The sequence below is a fragment of the Lampris incognitus genome, chromosome 3 (assembly GCF_029633865.1).
Source record: "Lampris incognitus isolate fLamInc1 chromosome 3, fLamInc1.hap2, whole genome shotgun sequence".
Classification (NCBI taxonomy): Eukaryota; Metazoa; Chordata; class Actinopteri; order Lampriformes; family Lampridae; genus Lampris; species Lampris incognitus.
In genome coordinates, this window is record NC_079213.1 from 4,241,419 (window position 1) to 4,265,978 (window position 24,560).

Genomic DNA, 24,560 nt, shown 5'->3' on the forward strand with positions numbered 1-24,560 from the left:
TGAAACGAGACGCTGAGATAAAAGTGCACTTCTGAACTTGCAGCGCTCTCGGCTCTGCCGTGCAGGCTTCATTTTGTTAGAAAGACATGGAAAAAGGGGGGGGGGGCTTCGAAAGGAGCAACGGGTGGGAAGGTGGCGCGTTGTCGTCCAGAGGCCGGCGAGCTGGCGGCTGCACCTCCTCGGCTGCACCTCCCGGTTTGGACTGACTGACGTGAGTTTAAGTCAACTGTCTTGTTTAATCGTGGTTGTTTTTCTTTTTACAGATCCGAAAAGGGTGGTCTGGTTCAAAGACACCCTGGAGCAGCCCGCCTAGCAGTGTGACACCCTCCACACAAACACACACACATGCAACACACACACACACACAGGGGACAACAAACGTATCTAATCATACCTGCAAACACACACACACACACACACATTAACACTGAATGGCGGACAAATTTTAAAGTCCCATTTGCGCACACACACACACACACACTGCACTCAGGATGATGTCTTCACAAAAAAAGCCACACTGAGACACTTTGGACTAACTTTGAGATCTACAGCAATGGACTTTTTTTTTTTTTTTTAAATTGGTTTTTAAACGCCTTACAGAAGCCTGCCTTAAGTAATCGGACCTCTTTCCATCGCCTTTCATGACGATTTTTAGCTTCATGTAGTGGTCGTCCTTATTTTTTAAAGGGTCGTTTAATGAGCTGTCATCTAGTTTCTTTTATTGTCCCCCACCCCACCCCACCCTCCCCCCATCCCCCACCCCCACCTGTCCTCTGTAACGCGAGTGGTCAATCAAGCACTTTGTGGAGAAAAAGAATCCGTTGTGACCAATCCCTGTGCAGCCCTCACCGGAGAGATTTATCCAGTTTGTTTCTCCTTCCTATCTCCTCCTCCTCCTCCTCCTCCCCCCTCCTTCGAGAACGTCTCGTACCGCGCTACTGCTTCGCTGTCGAGGGACGGCTCGTGACCGCGTCTTCGGTTTACATGTGATGTCAGCAGCACAGTAGGATTCACCTTTGACCCGTCTCACATCTTAATGCTTTCCCCCCCCCCCCCCTCTTCCTCTGGTGGGTGAATGTGATGCTGAGTCCATAAGGGATCTCATGTGTTCAGTATGTTGATTTATTTTTCTTTTTTTTTTTTTTTTGTTTCGTTTTTGGAAAATATATAGCAAGATAGAAAAATGACACTGGAGGAGGAATGTAAGTGAACAGTATTGCTTAATAAAATTGAATAAACTTGAGAAGACTGTTTTTCTTTAACGGGTGTTTAAATCCTATGTGGGCTTGGCCCTTGTGTTGAGAGAAGCAGTTAAAAATTAACTGAAGGGACTTTACAAAAAAAAAATTGTTTTTTTACTTCATTTCTTAATATAGAAGTGTTTCTAGTTAGTAGTTCACATTATGAGAATCTGACACATTTGTGAGTTATTAATCAGAACACAGCCACGGATGTTTCAGCGACACACCTGAGAAGGAAACCTGCAGAGGAAGAACATCAACCACACACACACACCTGAGAAGGAAACCTGCAGAGGAAGAACATCAACCACACACACACACCTGAGAAGGAAACCTGCAGAGGAAGAACATCAACCACACACACACACACACCTGAGAAGGAAACCTGCAGAGGAAGAACAACCACACACACACACCTGAGAAGTGAACCTGCAGAGGAAGAACATCAACCACACACATTTAACATACACAGTGGGATTTGAACCTGGAATCATTTGGTTACAAGGCGACAGCGTAAACCACAACACCACCAGCTCTCTGCCACAACACCGCCGCATGTTCCTCAAATCCCCGTCCGGCGGTGTCCTGCTGGCGGCAGGCCGCCGCCTCGAACCTGATAAATTTACCAAAACTCCAGGTGAGTCAGAGTCCACAGGTGGTGCAGCAGACTAACACACTCTCTTCCCCTATACTAATGTCACTGTTTCTTTCACAGGTTCAAATCCCCGGCTCAGCTCTGTACAGGTGGTTGAATGTCTATGTAAATGTATAAATGTTTGAAGTAAAAGTATTCAGAAGTGTTTGAAGTAAAAGTAATTCGTTGTAAAGTATCTTCAGTGGTCACAACTTGTAATCCTCAGAAAACTTTCACATATGCAGCAACGAGACGGTGGATAAAACAAGACTCTTTATTTGTCATGTCACACACTTGTGTACATTTTTTTTTTTTTACAACAGTTTGCACGTTGCAGGACTCCTGTTATTCAATAAGTTACTGCACCACAGAAAGACGAGTACTCGTCTTTATATCGCCCAGCAGACGACTGAGTTCTGCAGCTTGCCAACCGCTTCCTCCACCGTCTTCCTGCCCGGACCGATAATCCAGGCTGAGACCGACACCGGTTCTCACCTGCTCCACGGCCATGCAAGCAATTCCTCCTTTTTCTATACAAAAGGTAAACCATCACTTCGGCCAGTAAAAAACGTACATTTTCCCTGTAAGTTAACGCTTTAAAAAACGTTTAGTCTGAAACACTGCTGCACATCTGTAAGTCCCACCTGACTGCAACAAATGAACGTTTCCCTCTTCCAAAACCGCAACTACAAAAACAAAAACTCACATTCGGCAACATGAAAAATGAACTTGCCGAAAACACAGGAACATGGGAGGACGCTGAATTCTCACGTGTCTGATGACGGCGGTCGACGATTTTCCAAGGTTTCGTTCTCGGGTTCAAGAAAACAAAACATCCGAGTCCAATTCCCTGGAAAAGTGATGTGGAAGTCACTTTCCTGTGAACATCCATCCATCATCCAAGCCGCTTATCCTGCTCTCAGGGTGGCGGGGGATGCTGGAGCCTATCCCAGCAGCCACTGGGCGGCAGGCGGGGAGACACTCTGGACAGGCCGCCGGGCCATCACAGGGCCCACACACACACACACACACACACACACACACACACACACACACACACACACACACACACACACACACCTAGGGACAACTTAGTACGGCTGAGTCACCTGACCTACAAGTCTTTGGACTGTGGGAGGAAACCGGAGCACCCGGAGGAAACCCACACAGACACGGGAAGAACATGCAAACTCCACACAGAGGACGACCCGGGACGACCCCCCAAGGTTGGACTACCCCGGGGCTCGAACCCAGGACCTTCTTGCTGTGAGGCGACCGCGCTAACCACTGTGCCACCGTGCCGCCCCCTTTCCTGTGAATATGCTGAATATCATTAAAATGAGAACCTTCAAAATATTCATGAGATCTTCTCAAAACTAGTCAGGATCAAAATGACCACAAATGAATCAGATTGACAAAAGGGAAAAATAAAATAAAATAAAATAAAACACCAGAAATTCTGAAAAAAAAAACAAAGGCTGTTTTAAACCAAATTACCCACATCCGCAAAAACGAAATCTTTGAAAGACGTTTTGGGAGGATTGGTGTAGTGCACACCTTTAGCCGGAGTCCCCTTCAGAACTGACATGACAGCTGTCAATCAATCGATCATTCTCTCCACGTCACCTCCACCTCGTCCGTCCTGAACCTGTCAGGGAACACATCACAACAACCACACGGTCAGACATGTAAACAATATCGTCTAGTGGATGCACACTTTAATATCGTCCTTCAGGGGGAGGACCACGTAGAGATCCGTGTCTCGTTACCGTCCTGACAACACGGCTCACTGTAAACTGACAGGACTTCAGCGTCCTCCACCTCAAACAGGAACCAAGACTCCACCAGAACTCTGCAGAGCGGGACCGGCGGCGATCCACACACCCAAGTTTCTATTTCCTGGTGCCAAAAAGGGAGCCAGAAGCAAAGTTTTGTTTTTTTTTTGGTGGAAAAGGGGTCAAAGTTCACCTCTGTGTGATCCAGGAGTCTTCCAGCTTCGTCACCTGACCAGACCTGAACATCTCCCAGCCGGCCTGAGCGATCATGGCCCCGTTGTCGATGCAGAACCTGTGAACACAGCGCTTACGATGAGGCTGACGGCGAACGGAGAACAGAGATGGAGAACAGGAAGTGCAGGCTGACCAGAAACACCCAAACACACCCGGGGAACCCGCCACGTCAGGAGGGGACACCCTCGCAATTCATCTACTTTCACATCTCAGACTTTGTGGGGCTGTCGAATCTTTTCAAACATAAAAACAGAAGGGCAGACGAGACATTTCGGGGAAAGCAAAACTTGGATTAACATTTACACGCTTCTCGTGGACTGTGTCGTCCTCACACACAGTAGACACACACCTGCATGGCGGACCTGCACAAACATGTGACCGCAACACATCTATTTTTCTCCCCAATTGTACTCGGCCAATTACCCCACTCTTCGGAGCCTTCCCGGTCGCTGCTCCGCCACCTCTGCCGATCTGGGAGGGCTGCAGACTACCACATGCCTCCTCCCATACATGTGGAGTCACCAGCCGCTTCTCTTCACCTGACAGTGAGGAGTTTCACCAGGGGGACGTAGCGCGTGGGAGGATCACGCTATTCCCCCCAGTCCCCCCCCCCTCACCCCCGAACAAGCACTCTGACTGACCAGAGGAGGCGCTAGTACTTGCACAAATTTTTAGCCTCTTTGGCAGGAACTCCATCCTCTCACGTTCATCCGTCCTTGAGTCCTCACGCTGTTCTTCTTCTTCTTCTCTTGTTTTATTGGCGGTTGTTGTTTGATTGAATGACTTCTCGTCACGAGACGCTACAGCAGATGTTCTGCATTCCGCCACCACCCAACACGTCCAGCGCGGTCGCCTCACAGCAAGAAGGTCCTGGGTTCGAGCCCCGGGGTAGTCCAACCTTGGTGGTCGTCCCGGGTCATCCGCTGTGTGGAGTTTGCATGTTCTCCCCGTGTCTGCGTGGGTTTCCTCCGGGTGCTCCGGTTTCCTCCCACAGTCCAACGACATGTAGGTCAGGTGACTCAGCTGTACTAAATTGTCGCCAGGTGTGACTGTGTGTGTGTGTGTGTGTGTGTGTGTGTGTGGGCCCTGTGAGGGCCTGGCGGCCTGTCCAGGGTGTCTCCCCCGCCTGCCATCCAATGAATGCTGGGATAGGCTCCAGCATCCCCACGACCCTGACAGCAGGATAAGTGGTTTGGATAATGGATGGATGGATGGATGGATGGCTGGATGGATAAATCTCAAATGGAACTTCTGAATACATAAAGGTTAAATAATAAAAAATAAAAATAATATCATTGCTCGGGCTGACATTGTGAAATCTTCTTCTTTCGGCTCGTTCCGTATTTTTTCAGGGGTCACCACAGTGGATTTTATAGTTTCCATTGGTATCCTGTGAGGGCACAGCACCAATGGCGGCCGTTGCAAGCCCGGGCCTCCACAGATCCGGTATGGTCTTGTCAATCCACACATAATGATTTGGCACAATTTTACATCGGATGCCCTTCCTGACATAACCACTAACCCTATGGACGGGGCACAGGTAAGCCCTGCACGCCATCCCAGGACTCATGGGTTGACATTGTGAAATAATGTTTATAAATTATTAAACCGTTTTCACCTGCCTGGTGTGAAAACCAGCCTCTCTGATCCGTCAGCTGGTGGAGAAAATAAATCGGTTATCTGGGATCTGTTAACCTGTCGGTTAAACTCGGACCGGAAGGTTGTGGGTCTGCTTCCAGCCCCGCAAACATAACTACGTAAATGTATTTGTTTATGACGGCCAAAGTGCTTTTGTGTTCAGACGGGCGGATTTACCTCTCGTCTGTGGCGAAAAGCTTCGCTCCTCTCTCTTTACACATCACCCCCATCATCTCCTGCAGCCGCAGATTACCTACACATGAGAACACCATCAGACATCATGCAGATCATAATAAGGAGGACACGTGTTATGTTTTCTTTGTTATTTCTATTTCCACACATCAGTCACCCTTTGTTAAGCTCCGCCCCTCCTTGACTACTGTTGCTACATCCATCACGTCCATGATTGTGGCACGGCGTTCTCAACGGTGACAGTAGATTTGTAGAGGGTTAATACATAATAATAATAATAATAAACGTTATTTGTATAGCACCTTTCATACATATAATGCAGCTCAAGGTGCTTTACATTAAAAACAAGGGAAACAATAAAACTCAACAACAATACAGATAAAATAAGTTAAAAGTAATAAAACACAGACCTAGGCAAAAAACATAAAACAAGGCAAGAAATAAAACCACAGTACAAGATAAAAAATAAGAGTAAAAGAAATAAAATGGGGATTAATTAAAAGCAGGAGCATAAAAATGGGCCTTGAGCTGATTCTTAAAATTATCTATTTTTTTTTAACTATCTATAAATATCACTAGGCCTACTTTTAATTCAAGCAATCAAATTAAATATGAACGTTGGTTATTCTGGCTGCTTGCTATCGTGTCTAAGATTAAACAGGTACATTTTATGAAATGTACCCGTTTCCACTTGCGGTGTGGTAGGATGGCTGCACGAATTCCTGTTTGCAGCGGCCTCACCCAGCACCGTCCATGCCGTGTCTTTGTCCATGCCTGCATCTAAGTTTGTGTTTTCATTTGATGGCTGGGAGAGCTGGTGCTGGATTGGCTAGGACAGCTTGGTCTGCTGCGTCCTGTGGGCCCAGGGGCCACGGCCCTGCCTGGAGCTGCGCCCGAGGAGGAAACACCGAGGGCGGTCTGGCGGCAGCCTCGCCTAGCCTTGACTGTGTTTTTGGTGTCGTGGGGTGGAGTGCGGGGAGGTGTGTCGAGGGTGTCTGGCTGGGAGAGCTCGTGCTGGATCAGCTGGGGGAGCCTGGTCTGCTGGTTCTGGTGGGTCCAGGGACCACGGCCCTGCCTGGAGCTGCGCCCGAGGAGGAAAGACCAAGGGCGGTGTGACAGGACACGGAAGCGGGGCAGGCTAAGCTAACTGCTAGCCCATGCAGACCAGCAGTTCCGATAGTCCTTCTGGCATTCGCTCTCTTGGACAGTGAATTTTTTTTAATATGTTGGCTATATGTGTTTTTGTAGTTTTTTCCAGTTTGAATATGTGTGTTCTTGTAGTGTTTGTCTTTGTGTTACACTGCTGTAGGCTGGGGGAAACGGCATTTCCTTTCATTTCATCTGCGCAGGTGCATGGAATGAAACGATAAATAAATGTTCCTGATTCCTGAAACATCTAGTCTAGTCATCTAGTCCCACTAGATACTCTCCGACACTGAGAGCTGGTTATGCTGCGACCAGACAGCCGGCTGCCACAGACTTTTAACAAGCTTCCACTTTTCAGCCAAACATCGGCTGGTTTATTCTAGACACAAACACATTATTTTCACCCTGAAATTGCTCAGTGGGGTTACACTAGAGCAGACAATATGAAGCCAGCTTGGGAGGATGTAGTTGACAAAGAGATCATTAAAGATTATTTGCTCCACATCCTGCATGTTTCCTCTGCAGTCTTCGGTCTTGGAAAGGCAAATGGTTTTCATGTGGTTCTGTATTTCACGGCTGTTCTTTGTTTACCTGAGGCTCACACACCGTAAAGCCACACACGGCTGAACCGTGACACCAACTCGCACAGCAGCGGACTTGTTTGGAGCATTGTTGCAGGGATTTATTACTCGTCAAACACCGACCGTGCAGCAATAACATGCCATTTTCCTTTGTAATAACAGCACAGCAGTATCTGCGGTGTCACTTTTACACCATTTGCCACTGTAATGAGCGCCCGCTGCGACAAGCCCACTTCTCATGATGGTGGACCAGCAGTTCTGTCAGTAAACACAGGAATGAAACCAGGAAGTACTCACAGCCGACGCCCCCGACGATGAGGACCTCCTGGGAGCCGCAGTGGGCCATGGCCCTCTCTGTGATCTCCACCAACATGGAGAAGACGGTTTCCTGCAAAAAAAGAGACACGACGCAGCGTTAATGTCCGATACCCCCACCGTTTGGTATCCAAAGGCCGAGAAAGAGTATTTCTGTCATTTAACCGAGGTTATCTGTATTGTCCCACGAGGGGAAATTTGTCATGCAGCCAGGGTTAACATGATGACAGAACACAAAAGGACAACATCAACAATGAATCACGGAACTAGTGCAGGGACATGGAAATTCTTACTAAGTACAAATATGCAAGAGTGCAAATGTGCCAGGCTAGTGTAAGGAATGCAGCCAGCGCGCTTACTGGCATTAAGCATATCAACAGCACTTGGGATGAAAGAGACATGGAGTCTTTTAGTTCTCCGAATAGCAGCCCTGAAGGACGGCCTGAGGGCAACAACTCAGCCTCCCTATGGAGTGGATGGTCCTGGCAGTCCAATATAAATAACATCAGCCCTCCTGATATAAACGACCAAAAGCTTGGCCTGACTCCTCCCCGAGATCTCACCGGCCATTTTAACAAGACTTCCAAGTCTGTCCTTATTGGACAAGTTTAGGTTTCCAAACCGAGCAATAATACAAAAGGTTAAAACAGAATCAAGGAAACTTCTGTAAAAGACAGCCATCATCTCAGTAGAACATGCTCAATAATCCAGGTACGAAAATCACAGGAAGTTGAATCAGTTCATCTGGACACGAGAGAAATGGTTCAACACTCATCTCAGTGACCTCTTCGGTCTAAACTGACTGCAGGTATCCCACCCTTATAAACAATACAGTGACATAACGACCGAAAACAACGATGGCTTTCATATGCAAACATGCGTGACCATTAAGTAGCATTACAATGGTAATGTGTACTATTCACAGAGGATGTGGGGATGGTTGCTATCACAGCCTTGTAAAAATTGACATAATTCATTGAGAGAATTTTGTACCACCCCTCCGAGAATCATCACCTTAATGTGGTGGAGGGGTTTGGGTGTCCCCGTGGTCTTAGGAGCTGTGTTGTTGGGGGCAATAGCTCCTGGTAGGGTCTCCCAGGGCAAAGTGGTCCCAGGGGAGGAGCCAGACTAAGAGTGATTCTCAAGAAACCCGATGAATTTACAACAGCAGAGCCACAGCACCTTGCCCAGAAAAGGGAAACCGGGGCCCCCTTTTGGAGCCAGACCTGAGAGGGCAGCTTGCCGCTGAGCGTCTGGTGGCCGGGCCCAGCCCAAAAAAACAACATGGACCCACCACCCGCGGGGTTGAGCATTGGGGTAGGGTGCAATGCTAGCCTGGGCGGCAGGCAAAGGCAGGGACCGGGATGTGCCAACTTCCTGCATCGCAGACTGGTCACCTCTCTGGCAGGGAAGGAGCCTGAACTGGTGGAGGAGGTGGAGTGGTACCAACTAGATGTAGTTGGGCTCACCTCCACACATAGCATGGGCTCTGGTACCAAACTCCTGGAGAGGGGCTGGACTCTACTTTTCCGGGGTTGGCCAAGGTGACAGGCACTGGGCGAGTGTGGGGGATACTCACAAGTCCCTGGTTTGAGCACCGCCATGTTGGAGTTCTCCCCCCGAGGAATGAGAGGGTTGCCTCTATACGACTGCGAGTCGCTGGGGGGGAAGGCTCTGACTGTTATGTGTGCTTATGCACCGAATAGCAGTTTGGAGTATCCGGCCTTCTTGGAGTGTCTGGGTGGTGTCCTGGATAGGGCTCCGCCTCGGTTCTCTATAGTTCTGCTGGGGGGACTTCAACGCTCACGTGGGCAAAGATGGAGAAACCTGGAGGGGCGTGATTGGGAGGAATGGCCTCCCCGATTGGTGCCTTGTTATTAAACTTCTGTGCCAGTCATGGATTGGCTATAACAAACACCATTTTCGAACATAAGGTAGTTCATAAGTGTACTTGGTACCAGAACACCTTAGGCCGAAGATCGATGATGGACTTTGTGGTCGTACCGTCAGATCTGCGGCCGTATGTTTTGGACACTCAAGTGGAGAGAGGAGCAGAGCTGTCAACTGATCACCACCTGGTGGTGAGTTGGCTCAGATGGCGGGGAAGGCTGTCGGACAGACCTGGCAAGCCCAAACGTGTAGGGAGGGTGAACTGGGAAGTACATCTGTCGCCATCTTACAATGCTGTGATTGCAACCATTCCCACATCCTCTGTGAATAGTACACATGACCACTGAAACTCTAGTTAATGGTCACATCCATATTTGCATATGAAACCGATCGTTGCTTTCGGTCGTTATGCCACTGTATTATTAATAAGGGTGGGGATACCCGCAGTCACTTTAGACTGAAGTGGTCACTTATGCCGCTTTTCCACTACATGGTACCGGCTCGGCTCGACTTGACTTTTTCGTTTTTCATTACTGGAAAGTACCGGCATTTTGGTAACTGTTACCACTTTCCTGGTACCACCTTTACCGAGGTTCCAAAAAAAAACCAAAAAAAAACAGAGTGGGTACCAAAATCAATGCAGACCAGCTACACTGAGGGGTACTGTTACGGTAATGGAAAACGACACTGCGAGTCGAGTCGAGCCGATACCATGTAGTGGAAAAGGGGCATTAGATGAGTGATGAAAAGTAGGGGCGCCCCGGTAGCTCACCTGGTAGAGTGGCACCACATAAGGCTGAGTCCTTACTGCAGCGGCCTGGGTTTGAATCTAGCCCGGGCCATTTGCTGCGTGTCATCCTCTCCCTCTACTATCACTATCCAATAAAGGTGGAAAATGCCAAAAACATTGTGTGATTAAACGTTTCTCTCAACAAACGCGTCCAGATGAACTGATTGAACTTTCTGTGATCATCTCAGTAGAAACGTTAAAAAAAGAATTAATTTTTCTCAGGAAAAAAAGTCTTTGTTGGACCTTTTTAGAGGGAGCATCAACATGGGATTCCAAACACAGTTTGTTATCGAGAACAATACCCAAATCTTTATTTTGTAGTTCTCCACTAGGTCAATGTCAACACCTTTTATTTATTTATATTTTTCTTCCCAACTGTATCTGGCCAATTACCCCACTCTTCCGAGCCGTCCCAGTTGCTGCTCCACCCCCTCTGCCGATCCGGGGAGGGCTGCAGACTACCATGTCTCCTCCGATACATGTGGAGTCACCAGCCACTTCTTTTCACCTGACAGTGAGGAGTTTTACCAGGGGGACGTAGCACGAGGGAGGATCACGCTATTCTCCCGAGTTCCCCCTCCCCCCCGAACAAGCGCCCTGACCGACCAGAGGAGGCGCTAGTGCAGCGACCAGGACACGTACCCACATCCGGCTTCCCACCCGCAGACACGGCCAATTGTGTCTGTAGGGACGCCTGACCAAGCCGGAGGTAACACGGGGATTCGAACCGGCGATCCCTGTGTTGGTAGGCAACGGAATAGAGCGCCACACCACCCGGACGCCCCGTCAACACCTTTTATAACAGTTGGCAGTGGGCTTGACGCTGACTTTCTGAAATCAACGGTAATTTCTTTCGTTTTCGACACAGTTAGATGGAGGAAAGACTCGTCACACCAAGCCACAGTCATCCACCACCGGCTCCCAGTCCTGCTCCTCCCCTTCCAGAAGGCTAACAATAACAGAACCACCGGCAAACTTTAAGATGTGTCTGTTCTTATAGCTGCTGCGACACTCACTGGTGTACATGATGTGATGAATGGTGAGAATATGCAACAAAAACAACCACTAGACGTTCTGCTCCCTGTGTAGCTCAAGTTTTAAACTAGCCCAGTTTGCACATACAGTACAAAAGGCCTGTGATACTCACATTAAAGATACAGGGGAGACTCGCACCACTGTAAACTGGAAAACTGAAAGTGTAATAAATTCATGATTTTGGGCTGGTGTAATGGAAACGAATGAGGGACCACGATTTTTATGGCACACCACATCAGGGTTCTGTAGTATCGAAACGGTCTTGGTACCATTCTCTACACGTGGCGCTGCACAGAATCAGCGTGAAAGGCAGATGACCTGTCACTATTATGTGATGATATCGATTGTTAAGTAATGACACTGACCTGAAGGGAGAAGCAAAGGTCTTCTGCTGTGCACTGACCCGAGTTCAGCATCTTGTGAGCAGCTTCCTGTGAACAGAACACACATCACACCAACCTTTCTGAATTTTTTGTTACGTCTTGGTCTCACAGAGACAGTAGCTGCAGATGAAGTCAAATTCCTCGTAATGCGAAAACGTCCTTGGTAAACGCTGAAAAAAGATTCTGACTACAATCATGTTTAAACGAATAAAAAAAGAGAAATGTTATATTATAGATTTACAGCAAACTGCTTTACTGAAATGTCACGAGTAAAAACCATAAAAACTTAGTAAATATTACCTTTTGAATCAGAGCTAGCATTGATTCTGAAGAAAGTAATAAAACTACAGACGCAACTGGCATCCATCCATCCATCCATTATCCAAACCGCTTATCCTGCTCTCAGGGTCGCGGGGATGCTGGAGCCTATCCCAGCAGTCATTGGGCAGCAGTTGGGGAGACGCCCTGGACAGGCCACCAGACCATCACACAGGACCCACACACACACACACACACACACGCACACACATGCACACCCAGGGACAATTTAGCCCAGCTGATCCACCTGACCTACATGTCTTTGGACTGTGGGAGGAAACCGGAGCCCCCGCAGGAAACCCACACAGACACGGGGAGAACATGCAAACTCCACACAGAGGATGATCAGAGAACCCAGGACCTTCTTGTTGTGAGGCGACCGTGCTAACCCCTGTGCCACGGTGCTGCCCCATATTCTTCACATATTTTATAATTCTGTTATAATTCTGTTATCCTCTTTCAATTGGCAGAATATTGACAAGTAAGTACAAGCAGATGATTTTTAGTGACATGTCCCGTGACCCTACCTAGGATAAGAGGCTTGGATAATGGATGGATGGATGGATGGATGTACTATAAGGAATAAATGATGAAACAGTCTGCCGTACAGGTGTACAGGTCAGTCTGGTACAGAAATTTGAGGCCAAGGATTTTAGTCTTCCTCCTACTCTTCACCTCCTCTCTCTTTGTCTCTTTAAAAACAACTATGATACCAAACAGTGAGGTCACTGTGAGAGCAATTCATATTTGATGTTTGCTTACTTTCAATCTTTGACCATGCATGACCTATATACCATGTTTAACTTTATTTTACATTGCTTGGAGAGATGCTTAAAGTCCATGTGTAACAGAACAAAGGTAGTGTTATAAAGGGTCTTCTCCAGGTGCACAACAAAGGCCTGTTGTTAACTGCTGGTTGACAGCAGAGGAATGTAGGGCAGACTCACAGTGTAGCAAATGTGTACACACACACTAATTGGAGAAACGGCCTTGGTGGGATGTGAGCTGGAAGACATGAGATATGGAGGGGAAGAACAGACAACTGCCCGATAAGAGAGACTGTACTGTACTGTACTGATCGGCACGCATTCAAGCATCTAGGCTTGTGTGTCATGTTCATGAACATATTATATTGTATTAAAGTGTGACAATACTGTAAGAGATTTTTGCCTCGCTCCTCATTTAATGTCAGAGTGGAATTAAATCAATACCACGACAGCACCTTCCATTTTCCTTCCTTTTACATAAAGCTACAAGACTCTACCTGGAAATCTACCTGAGAAGAAACGAAACCGTGTTGGGAAGACTCCACCCACCTCGATATAAGACAAAATCCCCGAGAACGAAACGTCCATCCCCTTCACAGTGTACGGCAGCTCCACATACTGACTCCCCCTGTTGACAAATACAGGGGATTACATTCACGCATCACCAAAACGTACACAAAGACACAAATGTACACAAATACATACACACACGTACACGTATACACACACACACACACATACTTAGGAGAATGTGGTTGCGCTTGTCCTGATGCAGAATTTAACAGAAAAACATAAATGTGTTTCTACTCACTTCTTGGCCATCTGCTCGATGTTATAACCAGGACTGGGGTCATTAGAAATCTGCACACAGAATCAGAATCAGAATACGGGTCGCGAGTCAGTTATTACTGCAGCACTGTACAACCACAACATCAACGGGGAAAGATGAGTTGAAATTAAATGAAACTAAAAAACTGAGAAATGAGTCATAGACAAAAGACAGTAAGTGAAGAAAGAATCGAGGCCTAATGAAAGGAAACTAACTGTCTGTTTCTGTTGAACTCAGTCGCAGCACAAACCTTAATAACTCTGGCAAACCTGTCCAAGCAGTTGCCCACCGCGATGTCGATGGTCTCCCCAAATATTCTGTAGCGTCTCTCAGAGTACGCGATGACCTTCACAGGGTTAGAAAAAAAATTTAAATAAAAAAAAAAATCTTGGTGAAATTTCATGACCAACTAGGAAAGCCTCATGACCCTAGATAACCTTTGACCTGTCATAACAAAGCAGAAGGTCCCCAGGTAGCATATAATCTACAATCTAATCACCGTTTTAACTTTTTATTCATCATATTCTTTTTGGGTCTGTGGGAGGTAACATGGGGATTTGAACCGGCGATCCCCATGTTGACAGGCAATATTCATCAATTTAAAAACACCAGCGACAGAAAGTAACAAAGATGACATTCATCCGCATGTAAATGCACAGGATAGCTAATTTAATACAGTACTGAGTAGTTTTAAGAGGTCTGTCACATAGTTTTCTTCAAAGCTCGGCCGAGGTGAAGCCACTGACCTGCGTGTTCCCCCCGCTGACGTACAGCACGGTGGGGTTGTCGGCGCTGGTGATTAGCCGACCCATCTCGATGTGCCCAATGCAGTGGTTGACTCCCACCAGCGGCTTCCCCCACAGCTGGGCCACCGTGCGGGCCACCAGCGCCACTGTCACCAGGGGAGCACCCATACCAGGCCCTGAGGTTATGGATATGTGTTGTAAGTAAACTTACACTGAATCCTCCAACTGCATGAGTTGGGGTGTGGGAAAAAGAACTCTTCGTTCTTAATTCATGAATTAACACACAATAGCTAAATCTATAACAGTGATGAATTAAGTAGATTAAATAACATCATGTGCATATGTTGTCATTTCATATTCTTATCCATTATCTTAATTAAATGCCAATTTTTGTCATTATCTCTAATTCTTCTTGCATTTTCTCCATGGCTGCAGCCTTTCAATTACCCAACACAGTTCATTAAAGTTTCACCTAATCCAATCCAACCAAAATCCCAACATGAAATATAGTAAACAAACGCAACCCTTCTTACCCTTGGTGTAAGCCACACAGTCGATGTCTGCAGGCTTCAACTCCGCCTGCTCCAGCGCTTCCTTCAGGACCGTCAAAATGACGCCACGGTGGTGTACGGCAGTCTCACTTGGCAGGAACCCTGTTGGTAGACGTAGTTGTGGGATAATTTACTCGTTCATCAGTAGACAGCTCGTATAGTCTAACATCCATCCATTCATTATCCAAACCGCCCATCCTGCTCTTAGGGTCGCGGGATGCTGAAGCCTATCCCAGCAGTCATCGGGCGGCAGGCGAGGAGACACCCTGGACAGACTGACTGTCCATCACAGGGCCGACACACACACACACACACACACACACCTAGGGACAATTTAGGAAGTCTGATTCACCTGACCTACATGTCTTTAGACTGTGGAGGGAAACCAGAACACCTGGAGGAAACCCACACAGACATAGGAAGAACATGCAAACTCCACACAGAGGATGACCCAGGATGAGCCCCAAGGTTGGACTACCCCGTAGCTCAAACCCAGGACCTTCTTGTTGTGAGGCGACCGCGCTAACCACTGCGCCACCATGCCACCCTAGTCTAACATCTCACCACCATATTAAGGTTAATGGTTGTCTTTCAGAATAAGAGTCACTTGCCTTGGCCAGGGGGCGTGATGTAAGTGCGTCTGGGGTTGGAGAGTACTTCCCCATCCCTAATGATTCCAATGCCGATCTTGTTGGCACTGCCCTCAAACCCAATTACCACAGGCATGGAACCTAAAACAGCAACACAAATAGACGGTGAAGGGAGAAAATTGCCATCATAAAAGAAAATGGACTCGCCCTCAGTTTCATCTTGCACTGGTTACCAGTAAACATAAAACCTTACAGAACATGCAATCTCGGAGGAACCTCCAAATATGTCGTGGAAATTGACCTGTGAACACCCTGGACTCGTAAATACTTACACAAAGCAATGATGGTTGATGATAAAAGACACCCAGTACTGTACAATACCAAGGCTACACAAGACAATTAGTACTTTACCATATGGAGAAATACAAGTCAGACCATCTCATGGGCCCCTCCCTGTATTCTCGCATTGCACCTGACGGAGAACACCTCCCTGCATTCTCAGATTGCACCTGACGGAGAACACCTCCCTGTATTCTCGCATTGCACCTGACGGAGAACACCTTCCTGCATTCTCACATTGCACCTGACGGAGAACACCTCCCTGCATTCTCGTGTTGCACCTGACGGAGAACACCTCCCTGCATTCTCGCATTGCACCTGATGGAGAACACCTCCCTGCATTCTCGCATTGCACCTGACGGAGAACACCTCCCTGCATTCTCGCATTGCACCTGACGGAGAACACCTCCCTGCATTCTCACTGAACAAGGGAGTCACCCCGCTTATATTCCCCATTTCCTCGGGCGGAGAAACGCCAACACATTGGTCAACTTCAAACCATACACTTTCCTATACCTCAAACCACAGGTTAGTTCAAACATCTAGTAATTAGAGAGTAAGGGGGGGTCATATAGAATGACGAGGCACTGTGAGTTAAGTAGGGCATATGGGAGCAGTGGTGGATCTAGAGGTTTTTCCCTGGGGTGGCAAAGGGGTGGCAAGACCGTGTCCCAGAGGTGGCAGCTGCCACCCCTTTGCCACCCTGTAGATCCGCGCCTGTGAGGGGGAGGGGGATTCTAAATCGGCGACTTCTGTTTGAGATGAGTTTGGCGCGGGTCTCACTGACCTTCACCATGCATGTACATAAAATATACTTTAAAAACACATTATCTGATTTATAAATGGGGTGGCAAGACCGTGTCCCAGAGGTGGCAGCTGCCACCCCTTTGCCACCCTGTAGATCCGCCCCTGTATGGGAGAGAAGCTAACACCCACCCCTCTTACAAACATGCCTTACTCCCCACTGGGGAAGTCCAACAGAGGCAGGCACTGGATAACTCACACCTCCCTTAAAGCAGATCTCACCAACATGGTGCAGAGCAACAAACACCCAATGGATAAACTCATAATGCTCCATGCCAGTTTTCCCTCACAGAGCCGAGATCTCGGTTTAGAACTGTAACAGCTGCAAAGAACAATTGTACCTACTTAAAAACTAAAAGAGGATGAACAACGGCGACGCTAGCACAGTCTCCCAAACGCTGGAGGGAGTGAAAAGGGACCTGGAAGAAAACCAGGCTTACCTCTCTGGTCGCTATCCGGCTTCGGATCCGGCTTCACTTCCGCAACACGACTTTCCGCTGTTCTCCGAGGACCCACGACAAAGGCGACCGTCACGATCGCCTGAACGAAAAGTTCCACCAACCTAATTTGTCAACGCGAGAATACGCGCGATAATACCGTTCACGGGAAAAGTTACGTGATTTGTTTCCAAGTATTTTAAAACGTGTTAATTTAGAGCGGTTATGCTCAGAGGGGGAATATAAATAGGCGTTCTCTTTGGCAGCTTGTCGACATAGAGAGCACGTTTTTTTTATCGACGTGTTTAAATTCTACACACAACGCGTCGAACAAAACAAAAGTCAGAGGTGGGAAATAAAAGTAAAGGACGTTTTCTTTTTTCTTTTCATGGTGACTTGCGACCGGGCGGAGCGTTATCGCCGACATTTGACCGCCTGCCGCCCAGTGGCTGCTGGGAAAGGCTGCAGCATCCACGCCGCCCTGAGGGCAGGATAAGCGGTTCGGATGATGCATGCATAGATGGATGGATGGATGAATGGATGGATGGATGGATGGATGGATGGATGGATAGATAGATAGATAGATAGATAGATAGATAGATAGATAGATAGATAGATAGATAGATAGATAGATAGATAGATAGATAGATGGATGATGGATGGATAGATTGATAGATGGATGGATAGATGGATGGATGGATGGATAGATGGATGGATAGATTGATAGATGGATGGATGGATGGATAGATGGATGGATGGATGGATGGATGGATGGATGGATGGATGGATTGATGGATAGATGGATGGATGGATGGATGTCACCTGCTAAAATACCTGCCGGCTTGTTTGCTCACTGGACTGCAGGTCAGTTTAATTAAAGGTGAATGGGCTTCTACTGTTGTTTCACGCAACGTGGAAATTACGCTGCGGGTGACAACCGATGATGCTCCGCCCGGTTGCAACTGTTAGTGGAAAAACCCCATGTATAACTTACATTTGTATAACTTATAAGTTCTATAACTTACATTTGTATAACTTATAAATTCTATAACTTACATTTGTATAACTTATAAGTTCTATAACTTACATTTGTATAACTTATAAGTTCTATAACTTACATTTGTGTAACTCATAAATTCTATAACTTACATTTGTATAACTTATAATTTATATAACTTACATTTGTATAACTTATAAGTTCTATAACTTACATTTGTATAACTTATAATTTCTATAACTTACATTTGTATAACTTATAAGTTCTATAACTTCCATTTGTATAACATAATTTCTATAACTTACATTTGTATAACTTATAAGTTCTATAACTTACATTTGTATAACTTATAATTTCCATAACTTACATTTGTATAACTTATAAGTTCTATAACTTACATTTGTATAACTTCTAAGCTCTATAACTTGCATTTGTATAACTTATAAGTTCTATAACTTACATTTGTATAACTTATAATTTCCATAACTTACATTTGTATAACTTATAAGTTCTATAACTTACATTTGTATAGTGCGATGTGCACCGTAGCAATGGCAACACCTCTAACTATTCAGCACCCTGCAAACCCCAAAGCCTTAGAAACTCTCAGTATGTGTAAATTGCATAATTGTCTGAGCTGCTGACCCCCCCCCCCATATGTCATTTATTTACCCCTTAACCCTTGGCATGTATGTCTATTGGTGTTTTTATTGTTGAGTTTTGCAAGAAGCAGAAGACCGAAAAGAGGCAACCCATCCCTGCAGAAGCGGTGCCGGCCGGGCCCCGGGGGACCCCCGCCACCCCCAGGGCGGCGTAAGCGCTGTGGGTAACGGACGGAGTTTTGCAATAAAGAGGGGTAAAAAAAGGGGGGGGCGTCGCATCAGCTCCAACTCTCCTCGGGCTCCTCGTCTGAACTCTTATCTTTCCTTTTGCACGTCCGCTCCCTGCCTCCTTTCTCCATTTCCTCGCATCTAATAGAGAAAATAACACCACCTTCCTCGGCTGCCATTTCCACGCGCTCGACAGGAGGAGGCTCGCGGTCTCTCCCCCCCTCCCCTTCCGCTACGCGAGCCGAGATGGCGACCGTCGAGGGGGCGCGAGGCGTCCCCGCGTGGGGGGTTTTACTACGCGCGTTGCCCGGAAAGCGCTCGAGCGCCCTAAAGGTAGCGCGCGCGCGCGAGCCCGGAAGTGGGCGACTCGAGACGTCCGTTAGCCCAGCCGAGCGTCGCGTGGCTGGGGGGAGTGACTGACAGGAAGACATTTGCGTGTGGGTTTTGCATCTCATCTCGCTGGAGGTCCAAGTAAGCGCTGATCTCGTTATTAACGTCTGTTCTGGCGTGGAAGTGGCGCGGTTTGTTTAGCAGGACCTTCTTTGCGGCGGTGACGTTAATTTCCGTCGAGAGAGGCCGTCCTCCTCCCTTTGTCACGCCGCTGAAGAGCTGCTAACGGGCAGCGCAGCGTGCTAGCTAGCGCTTAGCAACCTGCTAGCTAGTGCTAGCCAGAGCTTAGCAACCTGCTAGGTAGTGCTAGCTAGAGCTAGCTAGCGCTTAGCAACCTGCTAGCTAGTGCTAGCTAGCGCTTAGCAACCTGCGCGATGTCGGCGGCGGCGGCTGCTTTCTGCGTCCCGGCGAGCTTTTAAAGTGCGCGTTGGTTGTTGCACAAGATGCTCCCGGGACGCGGAGATTCCTAAAAAGAAAGCGATCATATTTGTATATTGTAACGTGCACGGATAAGAAGATCCGTGCACGTTACAATATCATTTATAAGTAGCAACTTCCTCCCGCTCCCCTTTCCCGTGGTGCATTTGTTGGATTCTTCTGCTTTTATTTGTGCTTGGCCACGTTTCCTTTTGTTTTGCATGTTGGAAATAAAGACATTTTGATTTGATTTGATTTGATCTGATCGTTTCCTGTTGTGTCTAACGTGGCTCTCCCAGTTCTTGACTTCGCATAAGAAAAAAAAAAACGTTCGTTAAAGCTACCATACCTAGACGTATGCGTTGGTATATATAAAGTTCAGCCATTAGGACATTCTGCAGACTTCTTGTGGCCCCAACGTGTTTGCATTGTTAACGTCATACCATACTGCTTTTAACATACATATACAACTATTTAGGTGCAATTCTGATATTTTGCATACACGTTGCAAACTCCTAAAGCTCATACTCATTCCTCTTTTTTAACTTGTAACAACTGAACCAAAAGAAATGCTAACGTCCTTTGCCCCTGAGCAGACAGCGGACACTTTGCCATTCATGCTTTTCGTCGCATCGAGTCTTCACTTCACTTCACCTCTTCCCTTTGTTCTCCCAGCGGCGCGCGCCTTGCTACGCGTGCGTGTCGTGTGTCTGCAGAGTGTGTTTGGTTGCAGATCAACCTCAGGTATGAAGAGAGGAAAGAAGGAAGGGGCCGAGGCTGCTGATGGGGACCAGGACAATGGCACTGGTACAGTCACACACACACACACACTCAGATATTCAACATGGAAAGGGGAAATTTAATAACTCGTCCTTCGTTTTGACAATGTTGTTGCAAAATTGAACAGTTTTAAAGCAAACATCAAATTCTGGCAACTACAAAGTCCCTGTGCTCCTGCGTTCAGTCCCCACAGCCTGAAAAGTGGGAGTTGAAATGAACATTTTCATTTTAATGAACTTGGTCACCTTCAGATAATGCTAGATTTTCCCAAAAGTTAATGGTTGCCATTTGTTTTGCTTTCTTTCAGCACTTTGATTTAAAGGATTTAAAATGTTTTTTTTAAGTGCTCAGGACATCTGGTCGGCTTGTTTCATGACTTTTGACCTCACATTCTCCTCCGCTTGCAGCTGCTGCGAAGAAAGGGAAGAAGGGGAAAGAACCAGAGGCTCCCATAATGTACGAAGACCCTCCAGATATAATGACCAGCAAAGATGGACAAGCCGCCAACATGAAGATCACGTCCTGGAATGTGGATGGTCTCAGGGCGTGGGTGAAGAAGAAAGGCCTAGATGTGAGTTTGAAGGGAACAGAAATTTTACAAGACCTAAGTTGTAAATACAAGTTTACATCATAGACTCTGTACTGAGTGTTTGGATCGAGGGTGCCATTTTGGAGGAAATGTGTTTATGTGATAATATGAATTCTGTGTGGTGTCAAAATGTTCACAATAAACTAAAAAAGGGTAGATTGGAGGAAGTGACATTGTTGCCTTGTCAATCCTCTAAAATGCCAGTGTTTCTACCATAGCCATCAGCAACTAGTTTCTTAACATTCTCTTATAGTTCTATTGATTCCACTTAGAGGAATATTTGTTTTGTAGTTTGGATGTGGCTATCCCTTCAAGGGTCTTCAGCAGTTTTCATTTCAATGCCAGAAGTTATGATGAACTACATTTGTTCAAAACCTCGTTTCCATGATAAAAATGAACCAATAAGAATCCGAGAAAGGTGAATCAGTTCATGTGGACACAAAGCTTAGTGAGAGAAACGTTTCATCACTCATCTAAGTGACCGCTTCAGTCTCAGCTGGCTGCAGGTGTCCCCACCCTCATAAACAATACAGTGGCATAACGACCGAAACCAGCAATCGGTTTCATATGCAATTGCTGTGACCACGAACCAAGGAAATAAAAATTAATCTTTGGGTTTTAACAGAGGGTCAGATGAAACAATGAGCCAGCAGGTTAAAGTCTTGATGAAAAATGGTCTCTAGTGTGAATGGCAGTCTGTGAAGTTGGAGCTTTATACATTAAGGTATTGTGTTTCTCCTTCTCAGTGGGTTCGTGAGGAGGCTCCAGATGTTTTGTGCCTGCAGGAGACCAAGTGTGCTGAGAAGGCGCTACCCGCCGAGATCACCTCCATGGAGGAGTACCCACACAAGTACTGGGCCGGCTCAGAGGAAAAGGAGGGCTACAGCGGCGTGGCCATGCTCTGTAAAACGGAGCCCGTCAACATCACATACGGCATCGGTGAGTGGACGGGTGACCCTTTAATATGGTTCAACTATCAAAATTCGACACAATCTTCAAAGTCTTAAAACTGGGGAAAGTGAAGGCGATCCCTTCTTGGTGTCAAAGTGTGGAAATGGCACAATGTTTGTAAAATAGCACTGTTTAGCCTGCAACTTACATCTACACATTTTATGCAGTTAATTTGAATGCCATATATCAGTATGTTTGTTGGGTAATCAAACCACGTTGAGGTGATATGGCTCTGTTAGTATTTGTCACATTACCTAACGTCTAACAGCATACAGCAGATTAAATACTAACAGATCACGAGAGTCAAAAATTATGTGAGGAAAGTCTGGAATTAAGTGAGGAAAGTGGATTTAGAGACTAAAAAAGATTTTGGGACATTGGCGTAACCACATGCATGTCTCAGCCACATTTTCAATAGTGATGTCAAAAAGTTCAAAGTATTAGTAATTATTAAAGGTCACATGAAATGAAAACTGTATTTTCATTATTGACAGCTCTTTTATCTGCTCTTAATAGACATCTGTAACAGTTTAAGAAATTCAGAATTTTTTTTTTCTTTCTGACAAATGCAGTATTTTTTTAGTTGTCATTCTGCATTTGCAGGCGTACACTAACATATAAATGTCTGATGAATAAATTGGAGCGAGATTGACAGAAGGCGAGTGATCTACCACCAAATTATCAATCGGTATTTGTAAATTAATTTTATGCTTCCAGATCTAAAGAGCTCCTAAAAAATGGCCAGCTTGTCTCTGTGTTACTCAGCTGTCTCTACCAAACCCAACAGGCAAAGAGGAACATGACAAGGAGGGCCGAGTCATCACCGCAGAGTTCCCCGCCTTCTTCCTGGTCACGGCCTATGTGCCCAATGCTGGGCGAGGCCTGGTGCGCCTGGACTACCGCAAAACCTGGGACGTGGATTTCCGCGCCTACCTGAGCGAGCTGGACAAGCGCAAGCCGCTGGTGCTGTGCGGCGACCTGAACGTGGCCCACGAGGAGATCGACCTCAAGAACTCCAAGGGGAACAAGAAGAACGCCGGCTTCACCGCCGAGGAGCGCGAGGGCTTCAGCCAGCTGCTGGCAGCCGGTTTCACCGACAGCTTCCGCCATCTCTACCCTGAGCAGGCCAACGCGTACACCTTCTGGACCTACATGATGAACGCCCGCGCCAAGAACGTGGGTTGGCGGCTTGACTACTTCCTGCTGTCGGCCGGCCTGGTGCCAGGTCTGTGTGACAGCAAGATCCGCAACAAGGCACTGGGAAGCGACCACTGTCCCGTTACTCTGCACATAGCGGTGTAGACTAGTATCTGATGCCTAAGTACCGTGTGCCATAAGGATGCAGGTATTCATTCCAACCAAACCGTCAACCAGAGACAGAATGAGTGAGTGAAATCACCTGGTTAAGTTTGGTTGAAATGAAAGCCTACGTACTTCTTGGTGTTTCATGATGCATCATTATAGAACGTTGGCCTACTGGTTTAAGGTTCATATTTAGAGTGAGGCTGTTGCCTTATTTGTCTTCACTGTATGTTAGTGGTGCTGTCATTCTCCGACTCGTTAAAACTAACCCGGATGTGTTTCAGTGATACATCACTAAGGTTTAAAAAGAAAAAGTGTCAGTTGTCGGATGAATGGCCCACTCATGTTCACTGCTTCAGTAGATGCAGGAAGTAGTAGTAGCGGATCAGCTGTGTAGATTTTTGTCTTTTTCTGTTTGTGGCTTTAATGGACACTTGATAATCAGCCAACTCAAGGTCATAGGAAAATCAAATCAGGACACTGCCATAATTCACACGTCATCTTTCTGAAATAGACAAGAAGTGATCACTTAACATTAAGCTATAGACGCCGATCATTTGGGCAACACTGTAAACGGGAAACAACACTAAATCTTAAAGAGATCCAGTGACTACAAGCTAAAATTTGTCAGCTGGGATTGTGGTTTTGTGTCACAAAATGTTTGCAGCCGTTACAGGCTGCCATGTTTGACCAAGCAACAACAGCAAACCTGTAACATCACCTTTTCCTCTCGGGAACATATTCCCAAAAGTCATGGCACTGCAGAGGATTTACACATTTTAGGTTGGGGAGGTGATGATGTCACATCCTCCAGTATGGCGACATTTCCCTCAACCATGAAACTGCTCTCCGAACGTCACGACCAACCAGAGTATGAAGGTGTCTGCGCTCATTAGAAATTAAGCTGTTACTGCAATACTAATTTGTACATTTTCCTTTCACAACGGGTTGTTGTAAGCTTGTATGCCCTTTTATAAATGAATGCTCTTGTTTTTTGCCCTCCAAATGCTGTTGTTCGTTTCCTCCATACTTCTCAATAAAAAAAACTAGATTTCTTAAAACACCGTTT

At 46.6% G+C, this 24,560-nt stretch overlaps 3 protein-coding genes across 3 annotated transcripts in view; 2 read left to right on the plus strand and 1 right to left on the minus strand.

Moving 5' to 3' along the window:
* The window catches only part of si:ch211-214j24.10 (uncharacterized protein LOC558894 homolog), a 6,080-nt gene extending 4,581 nt beyond the window's left edge, over positions 1-1,499 (plus strand). The window contains exon 4 of the mRNA XM_056277484.1: positions 264-1,499. Coding sequence (XP_056133459.1) covers positions 264-313 — 50 coding nt within the window. The 3' untranslated portion in view covers positions 314-1,499. The remainder of the gene's footprint in view (positions 1-263) is intronic.
* A 634-nt stretch (positions 1,500-2,133) lies between these two features.
* osgep (O-sialoglycoprotein endopeptidase) lies at positions 2,134-17,779 on the minus strand. Its single transcript, XM_056277091.1, has 12 exons — positions 17,239-17,779; positions 15,677-15,796; positions 15,048-15,167; positions 14,515-14,690; positions 14,019-14,114; positions 13,751-13,800; positions 13,489-13,567; positions 11,837-11,902; positions 7,739-7,829; positions 5,700-5,775; positions 3,844-3,942; positions 2,134-3,523 (listed from the first exon to the last, which is right to left on the minus strand). Exons 2-12 carry the CDS (start codon positions 15,789-15,791, stop codon positions 3,484-3,486), a joined length of 1,008 nt encoding a protein of 335 aa, XP_056133066.1. The 5' UTR covers positions 15,792-15,796; positions 17,239-17,779; the 3' UTR covers positions 2,134-3,483.
* Positions 17,780-19,307: 1,528 nt separating this feature from the next.
* On the plus strand, positions 19,308-24,552 carry apex1 (APEX nuclease (multifunctional DNA repair enzyme) 1). The gene is made up of 5 exons (XM_056276664.1): positions 19,308-19,533; positions 20,545-20,676; positions 21,057-21,220; positions 21,985-22,177; positions 22,977-24,552. The coding sequence occupies exons 2-5, from the start codon at positions 20,616-20,618 to the stop codon at positions 23,489-23,491; spliced, it is 933 nt and encodes a 310-aa protein (XP_056132639.1). The 5' UTR covers positions 19,308-19,533; positions 20,545-20,615; the 3' UTR covers positions 23,492-24,552.
* Positions 24,553-24,560: the final 8 nt, after the last annotated feature.

Bases quoted from the DNA above. Each gene is read 5' to 3' on its own strand.
- osgep (XM_056277091.1), bottom strand. From the start codon at position 15,791: ATGCCTGTGGTAATTGGGTTTGAGGGCAGTGCCAACAAGATCGGCATT. The intron at 13,568-13,750 runs GTGAGTAGAAAC...ATTTGTCAACAG, and splicing joins ATCGAGCAGATGGCCAAGAA to GGGGAGTCAGTATGTGGAGC. The intron at 5,776-7,738 runs GTGAGTACTTCC...TCTCATGTGTAG, and splicing joins CATCGTCGGGGGCGTCGGCT to GTAATCTGCGGCTGCAGGAG.
- apex1 (XM_056276664.1), top strand. From the start codon at position 20,616: ATGAAGAGAGGAAAGAAGGAAGGGGCCGAGGCTGCTGATGGGGACCAG. The intron at 20,677-21,056 runs GTACAGTCACAC...CTCCGCTTGCAG, and splicing joins GGACCAGGACAATGGCACTG to CTGCTGCGAAGAAAGGGAAG. The intron at 21,221-21,984 runs GTGAGTTTGAAG...TCTCCTTCTCAG, and splicing joins TGAAGAAGAAAGGCCTAGAT to TGGGTTCGTGAGGAGGCTCC.